The following is a 23755-nucleotide window of genomic DNA, read 5'->3' as shown; positions in this document are numbered from 1 at the left end:
TCTGTTGATTTGGAGTGGAGAGTTCTGTAGATGTCTATTACGTCTGCTTGGTCCAGAGTTGAGTTCAAGTCCTGAATATCCTTGTTAATTGTGTCTCATTGATCTGTCTAATATTGACAGTGGGGTGTTAAAGTCTCCTATTATTATTGTTTGGGAGTCTAAGTCTTTCTATAGGTCTCTAAGAACTTGCTTTATGAATATGGGTGCTCCTGTATTGGGTGCATATACATTTAGGATAGTTAGCTCTTCCTGTTGCATTGAACCCTTTATCATTATGTAATGCCCTTCTTTGTCTTTTTTTTTATCTTTGTTGGTTTAGAGCCTTTTTTTATCAGAGACTAGGATTGTAACCCCTGCTTTTTTTTGCTTTCCATTTTCTTTGTAACTATTCCTCCGTCCCTTTATTTTGACCCTATGTGTGTCTTTGCATCTGAGATGGGTCTCCTGCGTACAGCACACTGATGGGTCTTGACTCTATCCAATTTGCCAGTCTGTGTCTTTTAATTGGGGCATTTAGCCCATTTATATTTAAGGTTAATATTGTTATGTGTAAATTTGATCCCGTCATTATGATGCTAGCTGATTAGTTTGCCCATTAGTTGATGCAGTTTCTTCATAGTATCAATGGTCTTTATAATTTGGTATGTTTTTGCAGTGGCTGATACCAGTTGTTCCTTTCCAAGTTTAGTGCTTCCTTCAGGATCTCTTGTAAGGCAGGTCTGGCGGTGACAAAACTCTCAGTGTTTGCTTGTATGTAAAGGATTTGATTTCTCCTTTGCTTATGAAACTTAGTTTAGCTGGATATGAAATTCTGGGTTGAAAATTCTTTTGTTTAAGAATGTTGAATATTGGCCCCCACTCTCTTCTGGCTTGTAGGGCTTCTGCAGAGAGATCCACTGATAGTCTGATGGGCTTCCCTTTGTGGGTAACCCAAACTTTCTGTCTGGCTGCCATTAACATTTTTTCCTTCATTTCATCCTTGATGAGTCTGGTGATTATGTGTCTTGGGGTAGCTCTTCTTGAGGAATGTCTTTGTAGTGGTCTCTGTATTTCCCAAATTTGGATGTTGGCCTGTCTTGCTAGGTTGGGGAAGTTTTCCTGGATAATATCCTGAACAGTGTTTTCCAACTTGGTTCCGTTCTCCCTGACACTTTCAGGTACACCAATCAAACGTAGATTTGGTCTTTTCACATAGTCCCATATTTCTTGGAGGCTTTGTTCATTCCTTTCCATTCTTTTTTCTCTAATCTTGTCTTCTCACTTTATTTCATTAAGTTGATCTTCAATCTCTGATATCCTTTCTTCTGCTTGATTTATTCGGCTGTTGATACTTGTGTATGCTTCACGAAGTTCTCGTGCTGTATTTTTCAGCTCCATCAGGTTATTTATGTTCTTCTCTAAACAGATTATTCTAGTTAGCAATTCATCTTACCTTTTTTCAAGGTTCTGAGCTTCCTTGTGTTGGGGTAGAACATGCTTTGTTAGCTCGGAGGAGCTTGTTATTACCCACCTTCTGAAGCCTACTTCTGTCAATTTGTCAAACTCATTCTCCATCCAGTTTTCTTCCCTTGCTTGTGAGGAGTTGTGATCCTTTGGAGGAGTAGAGGTATTCTGGTTCTTGGAATTTTCAGCCTTTTTGTGCTGGTTTCTTCCTATCTTTGTGGATTTACCTACTTTTGGTCTTTCATGTTGGTTACCTTTGGATGGGGTCTCTGAGTGGACGTCCTTTTTGTTGATGTTAATGCTGTTCCTTTCTGTTTGTTAGTTTTCCTTCTAACAGTCAGGCCTCTCTGCTGCAGGTCTGCTGGAGTTTGCTGGGAGTCCACTCCAGACCCTGTTTGCTTAGGTATCACTAGCGGAGGCTGGTGAACAGCAAAGATTGCTGCCTGTTCCTTCCTCTGGAAGCTTTATCCTAGAGGGGCACCCGCCAGAGCTCTCCTGTATGAGGTGTCTGTCGGCCCCTGCTGGGAGGTGTCTCCCAGTCAGGCTACATGGGGGTCAGGGATCCACTTGAGGAAGTAGTCTGACCCTTAGCAGAGCTTGAGCATCGTGCTGGGAGATCTGCTGCTCTCTTTAGAGCCATCAGGCAGGGACATTAAAGTCTGCTGAAGCTGCCCCCACAGCCACCCCTTCCCCCAGGTGCTCTGCCCCAGGGTGATCAGGGGTTTATCTATAAGCCCCTAACTGGGCCTGCTGCCTTTTTTTCAGAAATGCCCTGCCCAGAGAGGAGGGATCTAGAGAGGCAGTCTGGGCACAGCGGCCTTGCTGGGCTACAGTGGGCTCCACCCATTTCAGACTTTCTAGTGGCTTTGTTTACACTGTGAGGGTAAAACTGCCTACTCATGCCTCAGCAACAGCAGTCGCCCCTCCCCCACCAAGCTCGAGCATCCCAGGTCAACCTCAGACTGTTGTACTGGCAGTGAGAATTTCAAGCCAGTGTATCTTAGTTTGCTAGACTCCATAGGTGTGGGACCTGCTGAGCCAGACCACTTGGGTCCCTGAATTCAGGCCCCTTTCCGGTTCTGTCTTGCTGGTGTTCCAGGTGCCACTGGGTTATGGGGAAAAAAAATTCCTGCAGCTAGCTCAGCGTCTGCCCAAACAGCCACTCAGTTTTGTGCTTGAAACCCAGGGCTCTGGTGAGGTAGGCACGGGAGGGAATCTCCTCATCTGTGGGTTTTGAGGACCACGAGAAAAGTGCAGTATCTGGGCTGGAGTGCACCATTCCTCATTCCTCATGGCATAGTCCCTCATGGCTTCCCTTGAGTAGAGGAGAGAATTTCCCAACCCCTTGCGCTTCCCAGGTGAGGCAACACACCCCCCTGCTTTGGCTCACCCTCTGTGAGCTGCTCCCACTGTCTGACCAGTTACAGTGAGATGAACTGGGTGCCTCAGTTGGAAATTCAGAAATCACCTGCCTTCTGCGTTGATCTTGCTGGGAGCTGCAGACCAGAGCTGTTCCTATTTGGTTTAGAAACCCTGTAATTTGCATATCTTGCAAGCAGATGAATTACTGGAAAGATGGCCAAAAAACAGGGTTTCTAAACAATGTATGGCCACCTTCATGAGACAGAGAAATATGGATTCTTGTGTTGGTAAGGAGGCTGGTAGTACTTTCAAATTCAGGTACTCGAAATCTTCTGACACTAGTCTTTCATTCCAATACTCAATCTCAACTCTCACAGTCAACACACTAACATTTACATAGGTGTAGACATTGTGAATTAAATCAACTTTATAATTAAGGAAACATAGGATTTATTATTGGCTATGTCATCTCTGCAGTTATGAGATAATTGAAATATTATAATAATGAGATAATTAAAACATTAAAATATGAGATAATTGAAACATTAAAGTTACATTTTCTCTCTTTAAGTTCTTTAATGCACTTAGAAGCACAGCCTAATGCATAAGTCATGAGTCTCCATGAGAATGGCTCCTCAGGAATTTACCACTATTGCCACAAGCTTCAGAGTCACCTGCACTTACTATGATCTGCATCGGCAATATAGATGACTAACTGAGTTAAAAGTTCTTTTATGAATGTATCTGATTAGCAGAATCAAGTCACATTGCCACAGAAAATGTGGTGCTTACAGTCTGTACACATAGATAGGCTTATTTGAAGGTATTCAAAGCTTCACTTGCTGGTTCCTCAGGGTGTATATAAACGGATTCATCATAGGAGCAATGGAGGTATTGAGAATAGCTACTCCTTTGGTCAATGACGCTCTTTCTTTTGCAGAGGGATTAGCATACATGAATATGCAGCTTCCATAGGAAATGGAAATGACAATCATGTGTGAGGAACATGTAGAAATGCCTTTTTTCGCTGACTAGCAGAAGGAAGCTTCAAAATTGTCCTAATGATAAACATGTAGGATAGAATGATTAATGCCAAAGTGAAAAGCAGAATTACTATTGCAGAGTAAAAACCAATCGCTTCTAGGAGCCATGTGTCTGAGCAGGATAATTGCAATAGGGGGAAATAGTCACAAGCAAAGTGATCAATGACATTGGAGCCACAGTAATCTAACTGGAGAAAAAGAATAACTGGTGGAAAGATATTTAAGAACCCTGCCAACCAAGCACAAAAAACAAGCAATATGCAGACTCTCTTGTTCATGATGGTCATATAATGCAGGGGTTTACAGATGGCTACATAACGATCATAGGACATGGCTGTTAGAAGGTAAAATTCAGTTATACCCATAAAGATGAAGAAAAACAACTGAGCTGTACAACTATTGTATGAAATCGTTTTGTCTCTGGTGATAATGGTGGCCAGAAATCTAGGGATACAGACAGTTGTAAAGGTTATTTCTAATACAGAAAAGTTCCTGAGGAAGAAGTACATGGGGGTCTGTAGATGGGAGTCCACCAAGGTGAGAGTGATGATGGTCAAGTTTCCAGTGACACTTAATGTATACATGATAATTAAAAAGAGAAAAATCACAATCTGAAACTCTGGGTCATCTGATAGCCCTAGAAGAATGAATTCTGTGGGTGCTGTGTAGTTTTTCATTGCAGATCTTTATTTTCCCCTTTAGAAGAGAAAATGTGTGTTCCCCCTACAGAATGTTAAAAAAAATTAAAACTGTTGAAGATAGGCATAACATTTTTTAAATATACATAATTAATGAATAATCTATAAAATTTTAAGGGTTCCCCATTAGCAATCCTCTGTGGTTTCCAATCTGCCTTTCATTCAAGTAACAAATAATATAAAAAGTGAAATATCAGTCTTTCTTCACTGAAAATACATTATTACAGGCCATGAATAAAAAATTATGACGCTAACATTTAAACAGAAGCCACTTCTTCTAATATTTCTTCAGAACTAACCTTCCAGTTACTTAAATCAATCTGGAATGTAGAGCAATCTAAATATAGAGTTAAAAAATTTACTGATGTTATTTAGTTCTATCTTGAAGTGTCATATTTTGAGAAACTCAGTCTCACATAGGTTAGGAGACTTTCATGAGGTTAAACAACTCGTCACTACAGTAAACTATCTCACTTTAGAAAAAATAATGCATGTCTATTCCTGGGATAGACAGTTTTGCTGGCATTGCCTCCTGGTATTACTTATGGGCTTGGTTGATGCTAGCACCTTCCCTGATCCACTTTTTTTTTTCTTTTTTAGCAAAAATATGAGAACAATAAAGGAAAATATCTGTTGATAAAACAAATAATTGCCTAAAAACGTTTTAATTCATATCATATACAATTTGCTTCTTTTTTTTGTAGTTTTTTCTTTTTTAAACAATGTTGTTATAGCAAAGAAACAAGTAGATGGTCAAAATAAGACTTAATGGGAAATAGGTATTTCAAATAGCAAATGCCTTTTTAAAATCCTATTTCTATCATAGCATAACATCTAAACTTATTTAGAAAAATTAACAAACCAAGAGTTACTGCTGTGTTTCTGCTTTGGGACTACATTTATAGTCTTCTCAGTAATAAACAACTATAAAACTTTTACTACTGTAAGGGCTGTAAGTCCACAATCGTATGTGCAAATAATCTTTTAAAACATGTAAATAAAGTGGAATAACATGTATGAAATTTAAAAGTAACAAACTTACTTACTCCTTGGTTTTTCTCAATAATTTTATCTCAAATTCTACCATCTAGCTTTCTTAAATAACCATGTAATTTCAGAGCTGGAAAATCGATTTATCAATTTATTTGGTTTCTTTTGTACTTGTAAAACAAATATAGTTATTTTTCATGGCTTTTAGACCTTACAGTTCTCCCCTAGAATAGTAATATTTGACCCACAATACTCTTAATTCCTGATATTGTAAAATTGTTGGAACATTTTATTACGTTACAATGAATTCATGCTTTTCCTCTCTTACCCCAGATCCATTTATAAACATAGTTATACCTTGATTGATTAGTAAAGTAGTCTTCCATTTTCTCCTTTCCATGTAATACACAAACACTTGTTAAAACATTCTTCTTTGAATTTATGAAAACATTTAAAATAATATTTTAAAACCTTACAATTATATATTCATAAAATTTAATTAATACTTCCCTTAGGCTTCAGACAATGTTACATTTTCCTGAAAATGCTGATTTGAACAATAGAAAATAAGGAATATCCCTCTCTATGTATGCTACACAAATGGAGTTAGACGTATTTTATGTGTCTTTCTTGTTGGCTCATGGGAATTCATTATGTAAGCAAAGTGTGCCAAGGTGAGGCATCAGTAGAAAATACAGATGAATCATTGGTATTTGTCATTTTATAAATATTAATAAGAAAGTACAAAATATAATTATTAGTGTAAAGGTGGCAAATATATAAACCACATGTGATGATGAATATGTGAAACTTTGATTTAGAATTTGATTATTTTGCAACTGTACTAATCCATACATTTCTTCCAGAAAATCTGGACCTATCTTCAGGAGAATTAGCATACTTATATAAGTGTATCTCTTGAATTTTGGCAACCCAGAAAAGAGACATTTCTATTTCACTGAGGTAGTAGAAAACACAGCTTTGGATTTCCAGTATGACTTAATTGTCTTCTGAAATGGACAATATTAAGGACCTATGAGGAGTTTTATCCTTGTATTGGTCCTTTGAATTTTTTTTTTTTTTAGATGGAATCTCACTCTGTTGCCCAGTCTGGAGTGCAGCGGCACGATCTCAGCTCACTGCAAACTCTGCCTCCCGGGTTCACGCCATTCTCCTGCCTCAGCCTCCCGAGTAACTGAGACTACAGGCGACCGCCACCACTCCCGGCTAATTTCTTGTACTTTTAGTAGAAATGGGGTTTCACCGTGTTAGCCAGGATGGTCTCGATCTCCTGACCTCTTGATCCACCCGCCTTGGCCTCCCAAAGTGCTGGGATTACAGGCATGAGCCACCATGCATGGCCCGTCCTTTGAATTTACGGAAATCCTTCCCAAGTCCCATTACCAGTGTCAGAGCAATATTTGCTAAAAGTTGCATTTATTTGACTAGTATTAAAAGAAAAAACAAAACAAAACAAAACAGATACTGGCAAGCATAGGGAGAAAAGGGAATACTTCTTAACTATTAGTGGGGATGTAAATTAGTGCAACCCCTATGGAAGACAATTTGGAGACTTATTAATGAACTAAAAATATAGCTACCATTTCATCCAGCAATCCCACTTCTGAGTACGCAGAGGAAAATAAACCACTAAATAAAAAAGATATTTGCATTCATTTGTTTATCACAACACTATTTACCACAGCAGAATCATGTAATCAATCTAAGTGTCCATCAACAGATGACTGATAAAGAAAATATGGTATATATATATATATGAATAAATTATATACCATGGAATACTACTCAGCCATAAAAAGAATAAAATAATGTCTTTTGCAGCAACATGGATAGAACTGGAGGCCATTATCCTAAGTAACATAACTCAGAAGCAGAAAGTCAAACACCATATGTTCTCACTTATAAGTGGAAGTTAAACAATGGGTACACACTAACATACAGAGTGCAATAATATAATCTGGTTGAATGCAAAAAGCTTCATAAAAATCAGTTTAAACTTTTCTCAGATTTTACTTTACAGATTATTACTTTGGAATTGTCTTATGATATTCCTATAATTAGTACAGAATTGTTTCCTTGGAGTCCTCAGGGGGGGAAATGACTTTTAATTTTTTTTCTAACAGAAATCGATGAGTTTGAATCCCAAGTCAGATTAAAGCACTGACAAGTATGAATGAGAACAATGAAGGAAAAATAGTAGTCATCCAAATTACTCTCAAAATCTGTAGGTTTTCAGATATGTTCTATTTATATTCCAGTGTCTCTATTTGTTAACTAGCCATCTGTAGTTGAAGATGATTTTTAACTTAAAAATCAGAAGTTCTCCTGAAAAGTAGGACATTAAGATGTTCTTATGAAAACCATAACAATATTAATTTATAATTTGTGGGACTAATGGAGCAACCTATGGGTTTTGGATTATAAATATAATTTAGCTACATACAGTATTGTGACTTTGAACAAATTATTTAATATCTCTGAATTTTAGTTTTTTTCATTTTTTAAATCAAAATAATATTTCATGGAGTTATTGTGAGGAAAATTTTAAATATAAAGTGAAAATAAATTATATATAATTTTATAGTATGGTTGATCCTTGAACAACATGTGTTTTAATTGCACAGGTCTACTTCTATATGAACTTTTTTTCAATAACTATATTGGGAAAACTTTTGGAGATTTGCAACAATTTAAAAAAACTTGCAGGTAAACTATGTAGCCTAGAAATATGAGACCCATGTGAAGTGTCACTACTGATGGTGAAAGTGCCCCCAAAAAGTGGAAAAATATCATGACATTACAAGAAAAACCTGAGTTGCTTAATATGTACCAGAGATTGAAGTCTGCAGCTGTGGTGGCCCATTATTTCAAAATAAATGAATCCAATTTAAGGACCATTGTAAAAAATGAAATAAGGAAATTAACCGAAGAAGCAGTTTCTGCTGACCAAGAGGTCATAGACAAATTCCCAAGCACTATTAAGAAAATCATTGAGGAGAAAGGACATTTGCCCTTACAGTTTTTTTAATGTGGACGAAAGTGCACTATTCTAGAAAAAAATTTTCACAAAGGGCACTTATTAGTCAGGAAGAGAAATGAGCACCAGGATTTAAGGAAAGAAGGGAAGGCTGACTCTAATTCTTGTGCAAATCCAGTTGGATTTATAATCAGAACTGCTCTTATTTTTAAAGCCTCCAATCCCTGATCCTTGAAAGAAAAAATAAACACCACCTGCCAGTCTCGGTTGTACAACCGGAAAGAGTGAACAAGAACCGTTTTTCTGGATTGGTTTCGCAGTGCTTCATCTCTGAAGTCATGAGGTACCTTGCCAGTAAGAGACTGCATTTTATAGTTCTTTTGATATTGGGCAATACCCTTGGCCCCCAAACCCCATAAGTTCACTGCAGAAGGCACCAAAGTAATCTACTTGCCCCCAAACACAAGTCTCCAATTCAGGCTTTAGATTAAGGGTCATAAGGACCTTCAAGGCTCATTATTCATGGGACTCTATGGAAAGGATCGTCAATATTATAGAATAGATCTCTGAGAGAACATCATTAACGTCTGAAAAGTTTACACCATTTAAGATGCCATCATTGTTACAGAAAAAGCTGTGAAAGCCATCAAACCCAAAACAATAAATTTGTGCTGGAGAAAGCTGTCCAGATGTTGTGCATGACTTCACAGGATTTAAGACAGAAACAATCAAGAAAATCATGGAAGAGATTGCGGATATGTCAAAAAAAAAAAAAAAAAAAAGGAGGCGGGTGAAGGAGTTCAAGATACGCATCTTGGAGAACTTCAAGAGCTAATAGACACCACTAAAGGAGAAAACAGCAGATAACCCAATGGAGATAAGTGCTCCCAAACCAGAGCCAGATGATGAGGAAGAAGATACAGAAGAAGCAGTGCTAGAAAACATATTTACACTAGACAATCTGGCAGAAGGGTTCTGATTATTCAAGAATTCTTTTGACTTCTTTTATGATATGAACCACTCTGTGATATGAATACTGAAACTAAAGCAGGTGGCAGAAGGATTAATACTGGTGCTGTCAACACAGAAGCACTCAAATTCATAAAACAAGTTTTTAGAGATCTTCAAAGAGATTTAGACTCCCATGCAATAACAGTGGAAGACTTTAACATGCCACTGACAATATTAGATAGATCATAAATATAAAAAATTAACAAAGATATTCAGAACCTGAACTCAGCACTGGATCAAATGGACCTGATATATATCTATAGTACTCTCTACCTCAAAACAATAGAACATACATTCTTCTCACTGCCACATGGCAAATACTCTAAAATCAGTCACTTGTAAAATCAGCTACGGACATAAAACACTCTTCAGCAAATGCAAAATACTGAAATCATAACAATCTCTCAGACTACAGTACAATCAAATTAGAAATCAGGACTAAGAAATTCACTCAATTCATACAATTACATGAAAATTCAATTACCTGCTTCTGAATCACATTTGGATAAAGAATGAAGTTAAGGCAGAAATCAAGAAGTTCTGTGAAAGTAAGGAGAACGAAGATACAACATACCAGAACCTCTGGGTCACAGCTACGACACTGTTAATGGGAAAATTAATAGCACTAAATGTCCAAGTCAAAAATTAGAAGATTTCAAATTAACAATCTAACATCACAACCTACATAAGTAGAGAACCAAGAGTAAACAAATTCCAAAGGTAGCAGAGGACAAGAAATAACCAAAATCAGACCTGAACTGAAGGAAATTGAGACATGAAAAACCATTCAAAAGATTAGCAATCCAATATATATTTTTATGAGAAAATTAATAAAATAGACCACTAGTTAGACTAATAAAGAAGAAAAGAAAGAGGATTCAAAAAACATAGTCAGAAATGACAAGGAGGATATTACCACTCACCCCACAGAAATACAAACCTTCAGAAAATATTATAAATACCTCTATGCACATAAATGATAAAATCTGGAAGAAATGGATGAATTCCTGGACACATATACCATTCCAAGACTGGATCAGGAAAAAATTGGATCTTTGAACTGACCAATAACAAGTTCTGAAATTAGGTAAGTAACAAATAGCCTACTAACGAAAAAAGCCTGGGACCAGAGAGATTCATAGGTGAATTCTCCCAGTTGTACAAGGAAGAGCTGGTACCAATCCCACTGAAAGTATTCTAAAAAATTGAGGAGGGAGGACTTCTCCCTAACTCCTTCTATGAGGTCACCATCATCCTGATACCAAAACCTGGCAGAGACACAACTAAAAAAGAAAACTTCTGGCCAATATCCTTGATGTATATAAATGCAAAAATCATCAACAAAATACTGGCAAACCAAATCCAGCAGCACAGTAAGGCAGGTGGATCCCTTGAGCCTGGGAGTTCAAAACCAGACTGGGCAACATAGCGAAACCCTATCTCTACCAAAAAATACAAAAATTAGCCAGTTGTGGTGGTTCGGGCAGACCTGTATTCCCAGCTACTCAGGAGGCTGATGTGGGAGGATCCCTTGAGCCCAGGAGGCGAGGGTTGCAGTGAGCCGAGATCGCGTCGCTGCCCTCCAGCCCGGGGGACAGAGCCAAACCCTGCCTGAAAAAAAAAAAAAAAAAAAAAAAAAAACAACAACCAAAACCCCAAACCAAAACAAAACCAGTAACAACAGAAAAACCACCCTGCATTGCATATAAGGGGGAGCTTCCTATATATATTAGGCCATGAAACGTTCATAAGTTTATGTGGAAAATGAGGCCATGAAACGTTCATAAGTTTATGTGGAAAATGAGGCACAGAAAATAACTTTCTCAAGGAGACAGAGTTTTTCCTGATAGCCAAAGTTCTTATTACAGGGGTAACTCAGCATGTTAACATAAAACACACACATGATGAGAGTGAAAGCATCATTTTCACAGTGAATCCGTCTACTCTCAATTCCTTGTGTTGAGTAGCAAATTACCTTGGTCTAAATCCAAATAAATGGGAATGAAGACACATTGTTTCAACATGAATTCAATTAGCACTATTCTCCTTACTGTTAATATTTATTTTATCCAAAAATTTCATAGGCAACTTGACTGATGACTGCTTGCAAGGAATACTGTCTCTACCTGTTAGGGAGGTAGTTCCACCTTCCTGACAGCCAAACAAAGCCATGGACTTGCAACAAAATCTAAGACTTTCATCTCATAGGCTCTTCACATACTAATGCTGCATTTGAATAACATTTCTTAGTAAAAAATAGTTTCCATGTATTTTGTAATTGATCTCACAATTAGAAAATAATATCAAAACTGAAGAATTAGCTTCAAAAAGCTAGCATGATCTAATTTAAGTTCTTACTGATGGCAAATTGAAGGTCAAGCATCATAACTCAAAAATTCAACAAATGGTCTGCAACTCATTTAACCAAAGAGAAACATGTTTCTCATCGCTTATAGTTTGTTGGGTAATTATAGATACAAAGCCACAAAATTAAAATCTAATATTTTGATGGAACCAAAATACACATATATGAACACAACTTTTTCTTTTTGCTAGAGTTGCACAGACCAAATATTATACTTATAAAAATATTTTAATGTAATGAAGTTGATCAGAATTACAGCTTTTGTTTGAATAAGCCAGGAGAGTTTAAAAGAATAAAATCTATTCATATCATTTATGTGATAACATTGATCAAGTCATTTAACAACTGAAAAAAATATGACTATATATGTCATAACAGTGCAAAGAAATAATTAAGTTTATGCACTTAGTAATGTGTCTGACCTTGTAAGTACTAACTGTTAGATCTGAGTGGTACGTCTGTTTATCTGAGGCTTTCTGATATTGTACTTTTTTCTTTACCTGTTATCTTCATCATGGCTATCCTGATTGAATAAATAAAAATAACAATTATTCTAACTTCTTTATCTATATGTCTTTTCAAATTATTAATATTATTAATGTTGTAAGACTATTATCATTTAGATCTCAACATATGTACATATCTATACAATATATTCTTCATAGAGGTACAACATATAAAATTGCATTGTGATCATTCATTTGTTTATGTTTTTCTCTCCTACTAGATCTGTGTGAGAGCAAGAACAAATCTTTTTAATCACTGAATGGTTTCTTTAGTAGATACATTTATAAATAAATAAGTGAATAAACAACAAAAGGCACATGTGAACGGTATGTAAAATTATTTCAAATATAGGCATAGGTTAACTTTTAAAGTATCACAGATTCCTAAAGATTAAGTTCCTCAGAGATGTCTCCATGTTAATTGCTCGTCTTGGAAGACTTTGGTTTCCAGATCTTACCAGCAAATAATTGAGATATAAAAGACTCAAAATTATTTGAAATATGTTAAAATCTATAAAATTAAAGTTTTCATTATTTTATAATTATTTGAAATTTTTTTTTACATTTTACTTTTTAAGTTACAGCAGTATACAAATTTATAAATGAAGTGTGCTAGACCTAAAGTTTTTTTTACCAACATGATTTGGGAGGCTATGGAAGTAAAATGAACATTTGAAGATGGAATTCTCCTATAGTCCAACCATTTATCAGTGACTTATACCTCAAGCCTAATGATTAATAATTGAATTGATATTTGTATAATTAAAAAATTATGGTGCTTTTAAAATTTATTCTTGTATTTTAAATAAAGAATTTAATTTACAAAGAAAATAAAAGTGGCATGCACTAACTTTCATGAAATAAATCTCTACATTTAAAGTACAATGCAACAGAGCATAGTACCTCCGGGCACTGAATTTAGTGAACATGATAGAGAACATGTAGGGTCTAAAAATGTTATGACATTATCAATATTTATGTTGAAAATACAGAAGAAATTAAAGTTTGAAACTACATTTGAAGTACATGAGGACTTTAAGGAAGTGATATACAGAATTAAAATTACTATAGTAAAATTACTTTACTATAAAATCATACACAAGTTGAGTTTTAAATAAATATATATAATTTCCAGACAATTTTGTAAGGAAAATAAATTTTACTTTTTTTCCAGTAAGTCATTAAACAATGCAGTTGAGAAACTTGTATAGAAGTGGAAGAAATGGACTGGGAAAATATAACATTAACTATAATGCAGCATATAAAGAAACTAGGAGAGCAAGGATACTTACAGAGATATTGAGAAATTTCAAAATTTTGCTTAATTGTTTTTTTATAGGGCTCTTTGACCAAACATTCATTTTTTTGCATAAAACACAACTTTATGGACCACATTTTTGAAGGCTTGTTTTACTTGCTGGTTTCTCAGAGTGTAAATGAAAGGGTTCAGCATGGGGGCAATGGATGTATTGAGAACAGCTACTCCTTTTGTCAATGATGCCTTTTCTTTTGCAGATGGATTAGCATACATGAATATACAGCTTCCATAAGAAATGGAAATGACAATCATGTGAGAGGAACAAGTGGAGAAAGCCTTTTTTCTTTGACTGGCAGATGGGATTCTTAAAATGGTCCTGATAATGTACATGTAAGATAAAATCACTAATGCCAAAGTGAACAGCAAAGTAACCAAAGCAAAGTAAAAACCAATTACTTCTAGGAGCCATGTATCTGAACAAGATAGTTGTAAGAGGGGAAAATAGTCACATGCAAAGTGATCAATGACGTTGGAAGCACAGTAATCCAGCTGGAGGAGAAGCATAAGGGGTGGGAAAATGGTCAGAAAGCCACTTAGCCAGGCACACAACACAAGTAGGGTGCAGAGTTTCCTGTTCATGATGGTTGTGTAATGAAGGGGCTTGCAGATGGCAACATAGCGGTCATAGGACATGGCAGTTAATATGTAAAATTCCGTCACCCCCATGAATATAAAGAAAAAGAGTTGGGCTGCACAGTTGTCATAGGAAATAGTCTTATTCCTGGTGATAATTGCCCCCAGAAATCTGGGGATGCATACAGTTGTAAATGAGATTTCTAAGAAAGAGAAGCTCCGGAGGAAGAAATACATAGGTATCTGCAGATGGGAGTCCACAAAGGTCAGGGTGATGATAGTCAGGTTTCCAGTAACACTTAATATATATGTGATAAATAAAAAGAGAAAAATCACAATCTGAAGGTCAGGATCATCAGAAAGGCCCAGGAGGACTAATTCTGTGACCATTGTGTAGTTCATGTCGCTTCCTTTCTCTCTCTCCCTCCTCTACTCTCCTTTTTGTTCTTTTAAAGATATTTTGGTAGAATGACAATTAAGGAAAAATAGATAAGATATATAATTCATCATGATCCATATAATTGTCATTAATACAATTCTAAAAATCTTCTACAGTCTATGACAGTTTTATTTTGACCATCTTTTTTGCATTATGTTTTAATTTTTTTTTCTATGTCTGGCCTATTTACTGGTTCTCTTACTTTAAATCTAGCAGAAGTTAGGATATTTTCATACAATAAGCTGCATCACTGAGAAACAGCTAATAAAATGTCTAATTCTTGCTTTGAGTCCCATTAATGCAAAATATCATTATCTTTTTGTTGAAACAATCACAAGAAACATACATTTTTCTTTTTTTCCATGATGTATACATTAAAGGATATTACCACCTAAATACAAAATGGGTGCTCTTAATTCCATCAAAGATAAAAGTGAAAATTACAAGATTGTTAATAAGCCATTATTCTTTTTATGATATGAGAAACAAATTAAAGATTTTTAGCAAATAAAACATATTTTTATTTTAATAATGTTATTTTATTTATTCATTTTATTTTTAATATTAATATTTTGGTCTAATTGTCAAGATACTAGAACATCCTCTATATGATTTATATTTACTATAAGATAGAGTAAATAATGTAATTATTTTACTTAACAAATAGGGAACATGTTCACTTATTTATTAGTTTGTCTTATAATTCCATCAAAATCTTTAATGTTTGATGTCTTCTCTGACTCACAAGAAATGTGTGTATATAATTATACATACAGACATTTTTAATTTTGAGCTTAAGAGAACATGTGGTATTTATCTATTTTTCATTTTGCTCTCAAGCATAAATTGGAAAAGTAACTACTTGCCTTAGATCTCAGCAGCTCTCTCACTTGGATTATAACTTAGTGCATCTTCCATTTGAACATCTTCCTTTCAGAGCTTTATGGAAAAAAGTTTTATTTCCTAGTAAATTTTGTCCCACATGAGACCATTCAGCCTTATGCAACCATTCATTCATAAAGATATCCAGAATTGTATAGGAAACCCTCTCACATTCGTTCGAACCTAGTCAGTTAATTTCTAGCTATTCAAGCACTGCTGGTATTCTATAGATGTGGTCTGCTAAAATCCTAATAGTTGTCTCCTCCATATTTCAGATTGTCAAATTTCTGCTATGATGAATAGAATGTAAAATTACTGCTTCTCTTCTGGACACTACCAAAGTTCACTCTTACCAAATTTTATTTTATGTTTTTCTCTATTTTATAATGGTCTAAGGGAAATACTTCAGGAAATACAAATGAAATGCTAGAAACTTTCGGAAGATGTGGCAACACATTACATTCCTCTTCAATAATGTTGAACTAGAAGTTAAAAAAAATTTATTCCTCTTCAATAATGTTGAGCTGGAAGTTCAAAAAAGAAAAAACATTTAAAGAGAAAACAGATAAATATGTGACACATTGGATATTATGAGTTAGATTCTGGTATCTGGCTTCCCTCTGGTCATACTTATATCTAAATCATTTCAAGTTTCTTTGTTTTGACCTCAAAAGATTTGATCTGGGAACAAAGCAAAATCCAGGCCACATCTCTGCTGTATTATAGACCATGAGAGATTTCAGGAAGCCGCCTTTGGATTTCTCAGTAGCCTCCTAACTCTTATCTGTAGTCGATCTCCCTTGAGAGCAGTTAAGTTCGTCTTTTAGCCCACAGAGGACCTCAAATATTGTCTTCTGTGAAATATTTACTTCCATTAATTGCAATTAATATTTTATGCATATTTAATATTTCATGAGTAATAAAAATAGCTATGACATCCATTTTCTTACTAAACTAGAGCACAATCTAATTGACATTTAATCATCTTTTTGAGATTAGAAAAGTTTTCTACATCTCCCATTTTTGTTTTTTATCCTAAGGCTTGGTTAAGTGTTAAGGTATCAAAAAGTAAAAAGTTATTTCACAATGCTAAGTAAAGAATAACTATCATAATGCAAGTATTGTGCTCACAAATTTTTTAAAAATGCTATCAGGTTAACTAACTCAATTATCATTATAAATTGCAATATTTAATAGCAGTGTCAATTTTTACATCTTATTGTTTATCTTGGCCTTTACATCTGTTGTCCCTTCAACATTCTAATAAAAAACCCATGAAATATGCTTTTATTTATGTGAAATTCTGGTTTGTGAATTATAACTAATTATTCTCCTTAGTGTTCTTTTTATGTTTCCCAAATATTTTGGCAAAAAAATGTGTAATCAGATAAGCCATTTATTTAACATTTAATGTGCTTAAACTAATAATGCATATTATATAATACAGATTATTTAACACAAAATAGGCATTATATGTTTTAATAAAATTATGAAATGAGTATTTAATGTATAAAAGTACAATAATAAATTTAAGTAATCAAATAATGTTTTAGTTTTTCTTTTCCAGCTTTATGGGGTATAATTTAGAAATCAAAAATATATATACTTAAGATGTATTTCACTGTTATAAAGGAGCATTTAGTAAAGGAACATTTTAGCAGATATGTTTCCGTATCATAGGGAGTGTTACCCTTAATCACTTAATTTTTGTTGATCACTTTTGTGACCATTATAAAAATGATGTTATGTTTTTATTATAACAGCTCCATTAATAAGCAGGAAATTCTATCATTATTCAGAGAGGGAAAAGTGCATTAATGCCTCGCTTGATTGCATCCTTGTCCTGCTAATATCCTGTTGTTGCTATTTAGATGTAAAGCTTAATTGAGGTTTAGGCTTAGGCATTTTTTTCCTTTCAAAACTAATTCAAAAAAGAATATTATACTTTCAACAGAGATACATGTTTAATTGATTAAAAAAATAATTAGCAGCTATTGGTGTAACAGCCCAATGAGTTCACCTTGCCTGCTGCCTAGACAGAGCCGATTTATCAAGACAGGAGAACTGCAATAGAGAAAGAATGAATCCTGTAATTCATGCATACCTGGCAGTGCAGGAGACCCAAGTCTTATTATTACTCAAATCAGTCTCCCTGAGGATTCCGGGATCGGGGATCAGAGCTGTTTTGTTGTTGTTGTTTGTAGGGAGACCCCCTGAAACTATTGCTATGGAATAAAAGATGAAATGCTCCTGATTATTGTAAATACAAAGTTGCATGCAGGATTGTGTAAAGACAATGCCAGGTTGGACTGCTAGAATGAGCCAATAGCACGTGATGTGCTTCCCCCTGCAGAGAGCCTATGAACAGACGTGCAGTCAGGGAGGTTTTATATCACCAGGATTCCTATCCCAGAAAAGCAGATGTTCATAGCTCTGGGAATGGAATGCTACCCTTGTGGAGAGCCTATAAACGGATGCATGAAGGCACCTGTTCATACGGATAAGATAGGGCTATAAATGCCCTCATCTTGCCATGGCTCTTCTAGGCCTCTTTAGGGTTAAGGCATACTCCCTTCTGAGAATTTCTGTTCTAACCAGTTGTCTAGTTTCACGTCCTGTTTCTATGGATTGTTTGTAACCAGCTTTTGCTGCAACTGTTACTGCTGATGAATATCTTGCTGTAACTGTTACTACTGATTAATATTTTGCTAGTCATAGGTTATGGAAAGACTGTGTTTCTTTTTTAAGGCTCTGTTAGAAATTACTGATGCACATACTATACTGTAAATTCTTACCTTTGTATACTATACTTCTGCACACAGATGTTATGTTAAGGAATTACTTCATCCCCATGTGACCATTTCACTTCATAATCAAACAACATTAATCCCTCACTAAGCTATCCCCGCCCTCACTAAACTTAATAATAAATGCTGGCATATCCAGTGCATTGGTGTCATCGTGGGACCAGAAGGCAGTGACCCCCTGGACCCAGCTTTTACTGTTTTGTGTGTGTCTATTATTTCTTGACCTGCTGATCTGCCTGGGAACAAAAAGAGAGCCCTGTTGCATTGTGGGCTGCTGGCCAGATCCCACAATAGTTGTTGTTGTTGTTGTTTGAGAAAGAGTCTCACTCTGTCACCCAGGCTGGAGTGCATTGGCACAATCTCAGCTCACTGCAACTTTGGCCTCCCAGGTTCAAGTGATTCTCCTGCCTCAGCCTCCTGAGTAGCTGGGACTACAGGTGTGCACCACCATGCCTGGCTAACTTTTGCATTTGTTGTAAAGACTGGGTCTCACCACGTTGGCCAGGCAAGTCTCAAACTCCTGGCCTCAGGTGATCTGCCTGCCTTGGCCTCCCAAGGTGTGGGAATCAGAGTTTTTAAAGACAACTCGGTGGGTGGGGAAAAGCTAGTAAGCTGGGGGTCTGATTGGTCAGGACCTAGATGAAATCACAGGGAGTCGAAGCTGTTTTCTTGCACTGAGTCAGTTCCTTGGCGGGGGCCACAAGATCAGATGAGCCAGTTTATCCATTTGGGTGGTAGGAGTAGTTTAGGGAGGGTCAGAATCCTGTAGCCTCCAGCTGCATGACTCCTAAACCATAATTTCTAATCTTGTGGCTAATTTGTTAGTCCTACAAAGGCAGTCTGGTCCCTAGGCAAGACGAAGGCCTGCCCTGGAAAACTAAGTCCCTCCTAAAGTCAGTTCAGCCACCTAGAATGAACAAGGATAGCCCGGAGGTTAGAAGCAAGATGGAATTGGCTAGGTTGGATATCCTTCACTGTCTCAGTTGCAGTCCTGCCATGGTGGTTTCATTGGTGATCAATGGCTGGATTCATTTGTTCACTATGTGCTACAAAATGATTATATTCTCAACCTAACATTTACCATTTCCTTATACATTGTTACAATTCATATAGAAAATCTCAGATGAATGCTTACTTTGTTCTTCATTCAGTATTCCAAGTTGATTCACCAGTATCTTTTTGTCGGTATCATTATAAACACATAGACTCACAATTTTGAAATCATCTTTTGGTCATGTTAGCGTTTGACATATGCATTTCAAGGAAGATTTAAATGAACATCTCTACCTCTTTGGAGTGATTTATCCAGGAAGAAAGTCTTCAAGTTGTGACTCTCATGGACATTATACTTTTAGTATTAGATAGCTTCCTTCTTAAGTAGTATGTTTTTCCAGGCTCATGTTACGCTTTCCTGTATTACATCTGGAATCAATCATTTCTCCAAAAAGTCGTCTTTGCATTGATTGGAAAATATTGAATCAAGATAAGAATCTCAGCACTAGTTATGATAATTGTCATGAAGTTAATAATCTCTTCTATTTATTTTCAGTGGAAAGGACAAGCAAACATATTTTTTTAACATATAATATTCTTTGGACAATAGCTTGTTGAAAAAATCTTTAGAAGAGCATAGTAATGAAACAACATTATTTGTCTGGGGTAATACCCGAGATTTGTTGCCTCATATCAAGGAAATCAAGGATGTGAACACACAAGGGGTGAGATTAAGAGCGGAGGTTTTATAGGTGAAAGAGAAAATCTCCCTCTCCTGCAGAGAGAGGGGCTTCTAAGTGGGTCTTCTGGCTCCATGGTGAAATGCACAGGATTTTATAGATGAGCCTGAGGAGGTAGTGTCTAATTTACATAGAGGATGAGAGATTGGTCAGACCAGATGTGTCATTTGCATAGCCCACAAAGAAGATGGCCACCCCACCCTAATCTTTTATTATGCAGATGAGTTCTCTACCTAGCCAGCGCCATGTTGCCTGCTTCTTTACTGTACATGTGTTTGACAAACAAAAGGGAAGATGGGTGGCCATGTTGAATATGCCTGACCCCCAGATAGCCTTTTCCTATTGGCACAACTGCTGGCATTCACCCGTGCAAGCATCTAGCCTGCTTTTCTATGTCTGCAGCTTGATTTTTCAGGCTGCTCTTTGTGAGAAAAGAAATGACTTGAGGGCTGCTTTTTATTAAAAGGGAAACCTTGCCAAGGATTCTCTTACCTTCACTACCTAAATAATTTCTTTCCATGTCTTGTATCACTAAAATATGTTAATATTTTTCAAATTTAGGACTACACGACTTTTACATAATCCTTTCTATCTTTGATCCATTTGTGTCTTCTTTCTCTCGTATTGAGTACCCTGGCTATCACATTAATTTTCGTTTGTTTCCTTTCCTCACATTGCACATACAACAGTATTAGAATAATAATGATGCCACTGTCACCCACAATGTCATTCCTGAGAACAGTTTCAGATTTATTTTTAGTTCTTCCCTTTGTGCCCTTAGATTAAACCCCACGTGGAGGTATAGACCAATTGATATACTGAAAACCAGCTGGAATAATTCTGTTCAGGTGGTTACTTCACCAACTTAATACACAGTTTGTTATATTTAATTCACTTGAGTTTTATTTTTCAGGATTTTTTTTAATGAATGCATTTGTAATTATTAAATACTAATACTTGCCCAAAGTTTGATAATCAAACCTAATTACATTTCAAAAAGTCTATATTTAAACATTGATTCTTCCAACCTCTTTACTTCCTTCTCTATAGGCAGTTTTAAAATATTATGACTTATTGCTCATTTGTTCTATTATTATTATTTTTTTTTTGAGATGGAGTCTTGCTGTATTACCCAGGCTGGAGTACAGTGGCATGATCTCGGCTCACTGCAATATCTGCCTCATGGGTTCAAGCGATTCTTCTGCCTTAGCCTCCCAAGTAGCTGGGATTACAGGTGCATACCACCCCACCCAGCTAATTTTTGTATTTTTAGTAGAGACTGGATTTCACCATGTTGGCCAGGCTGGTCTTGAACTCCTGACTTCAGGTGATCTACCTGCCTTGGCCTACCCTACTGCTGGGGTTACAGGCATGAGCCACTACACATGACCTCATTTGTTACCTTCAGTCATAAATAATTTACACATTAATATTCTCCCTTCTTAGTAAAACATACAAATATTTTCCCTATTTTATTTAATCAATATATGCCCTGAGGACCATGCTACAACAATGTATATCTCTCATCCCTTTTACAGCTGCAGTGTACAGCTATACTATAGTTTATTCAAATTCTTAAAGACATTTATCCAATTCTTAAAGGCACTGGAAATGAAAAATGCAGCCCTACTGTTGCCGACTGTCTGGTTGGTAAGAGAGATGGGGATTTCAGGAATCTCAGGTCTCAAAATATGCAGAGAACAACCTATTTCTGGATACAGGCTAAATTTTTCATCAGTAATACCGTCCACTTACTACATCTGTATTCTTTCTAAACTGCTCTAATAATTTATGGTTAAAACCAAGGTGTCTATATGTATAGGTTCTGTCCAATTTCCTATTACAGACTTCCTTTAAATAAAGTTTGTTTGTTAAGTAAAATCAGTATAGAAGTTTAGCCTGGGAAATGACCCAAACCTAGCTATCTGAAGGTAGAGTTATCCATTCAACACCATCGTAAAATGTCTCTATATTAGTAGATACCTATTGGGTAGAAACCTGTAATATGAATTAAATGTTGAGTGTCTCTAAGCACTTCCAGAAAGTGAAATCTTATTTGGGAGACACTAGTGGAGTTATACTGTTGGTTGTAACTATGTAACTTATACTTGTTTCTCAGGACAATAATACATTTGAATTGTTTTGAGATGTTAATCTGTTAGTTCAGAACTGTTAACCTAGGATGAATGTCACCTATGCTCTGTCACCCAGGCTGGGTGGCATGTATTTGGGTTCAGTGGTGCGATCTTGGTTCACTGCCACCTCCACCTCCCAAGGTTCAAGTGATTCTCCTGTCTCAGCCTTCTGAGTAGTTGGGATTACTGGCACATGCTGCCACACCCAGCTGATTTTTTGTATTTTAGTAGAAACAGGATTTCACTATGTTGCCCAGGCTGATCTCAAACTCCTGACCTCAGGTGATCTGCCTGCTTTGGCCTCCCACAGTGCTAGGACTACAGGTTTGAGTCACCACGCCTGGCCTAAAAAGGCTTCTTTTTGTGGATATTTTAATGTTGTCTCTGATGGAAGTCTGGCTGCATTATCATCCAGGGCCTTGATGATAGTTATCTTTTAGATTTCTTGTATAATACTGTGAATGAGCTCTAGTTACACGAGTTATATATATATATTTTTGTGTCTCTCTCTTCAAAAAGTGCCTGACAAATGAATGCCAATCTCTCTATTATAGACAAGCAAAGTTCATAGCAATAAGAATCTAACAGTGTGATTATGTGTTGCAAATGTGGGATCACCTATCTGCATGTAAAGAACACAATGGTTGAGTTATTATTCTTTGGAATCTAAGCACTTATTCCTGGTAATCATATTGATTACTTTCTAAAGAGTCTAAAATAATTCTAAATCAATTACCATAAAGAATACAAATATTTCAGACTGGTCTTCAAGCAATTCTATAATTTGTTTCTGGCTAAGTACATGTACATATTCTGTTTCTCAGTAACAATACAGTATGCACCAATATCAGTATTCCAATGACTCTCTCACCTCTCTCTTTCAAAAATTCCAAAATTCTGTAATTATTTTTCATGTCAATCATGTTACTGTATAATGAATTTCTCAATATTTTATAAACATACAATCATCTTTATCAGGTTTCCATAGCTAACCCAAGTAAAACTTTCTCCTCCTCATCTGTTACTGAATTTAGTTTATACATCTTTTCAAACATTGATGATAATGTCATTTACTTTTAATTTTTATAAATGCATCTGTTAGTTCTGTCAGCTATTATTGACTTGAAATCCTAAGGAAATAAAATTTTTTAAAATTTAAATCTGAACATAATTGTAGATGTACTATATGTAACGATAACAATAGAAATAGTTGTTACTAATGTATTGATAGCTCATTATGTTACATGCTTTACAGATTGACTTCCATTCTTTTTTTTTTATTTTTTTATTTTTTTTATTTATTTTATTTTATTTATTTATTTATTCATTTATTTATTTTTATTATACTTTAAGTTCTAGGGTACATGTGCATAACGTGCAGGTTATATCAGGTATAACTCCCCAATGCAATCCTTCCCCCCTCCCCCCTCCCCATGATAGGCCCCAGTGTGT

The 23755-nt window shown here is 35.8% G+C and overlaps 1 protein-coding gene and 1 pseudogene across 1 annotated transcript; both read right to left on the bottom strand.

Annotated features, from left to right (window-relative positions):
- Nucleotides 1-3632: 3632 nt before the first annotated feature.
- Nucleotides 3633-4525, bottom strand: LOC111541752 (annotated as a pseudogene).
- A 9248-nt stretch (nucleotides 4526-13773) lies between these two features.
- LOC111541718 (olfactory receptor 6C3) lies at nucleotides 13774-14709 on the bottom strand. Its single transcript, XM_023210599.1, has one exon. The coding sequence runs from the start codon at nucleotides 14707-14709 to the stop codon at nucleotides 13774-13776; it is 936 nt and encodes a 311-aa protein (XP_023066367.1).
- Nucleotides 14710-23755: the final 9046 nt, after the last annotated feature.

Source organism: Piliocolobus tephrosceles, chromosome 10 (assembly GCF_002776525.5).
Source record: "Piliocolobus tephrosceles isolate RC106 chromosome 10, ASM277652v3, whole genome shotgun sequence".
In the NCBI taxonomy this organism is placed as follows: domain Eukaryota; kingdom Metazoa; phylum Chordata; class Mammalia; order Primates; family Cercopithecidae; genus Piliocolobus; species Piliocolobus tephrosceles.
The sequence above is the reverse complement of the archived record's forward strand: the minus strand, read 5'-3'. Positions and strand labels throughout refer to the sequence as shown.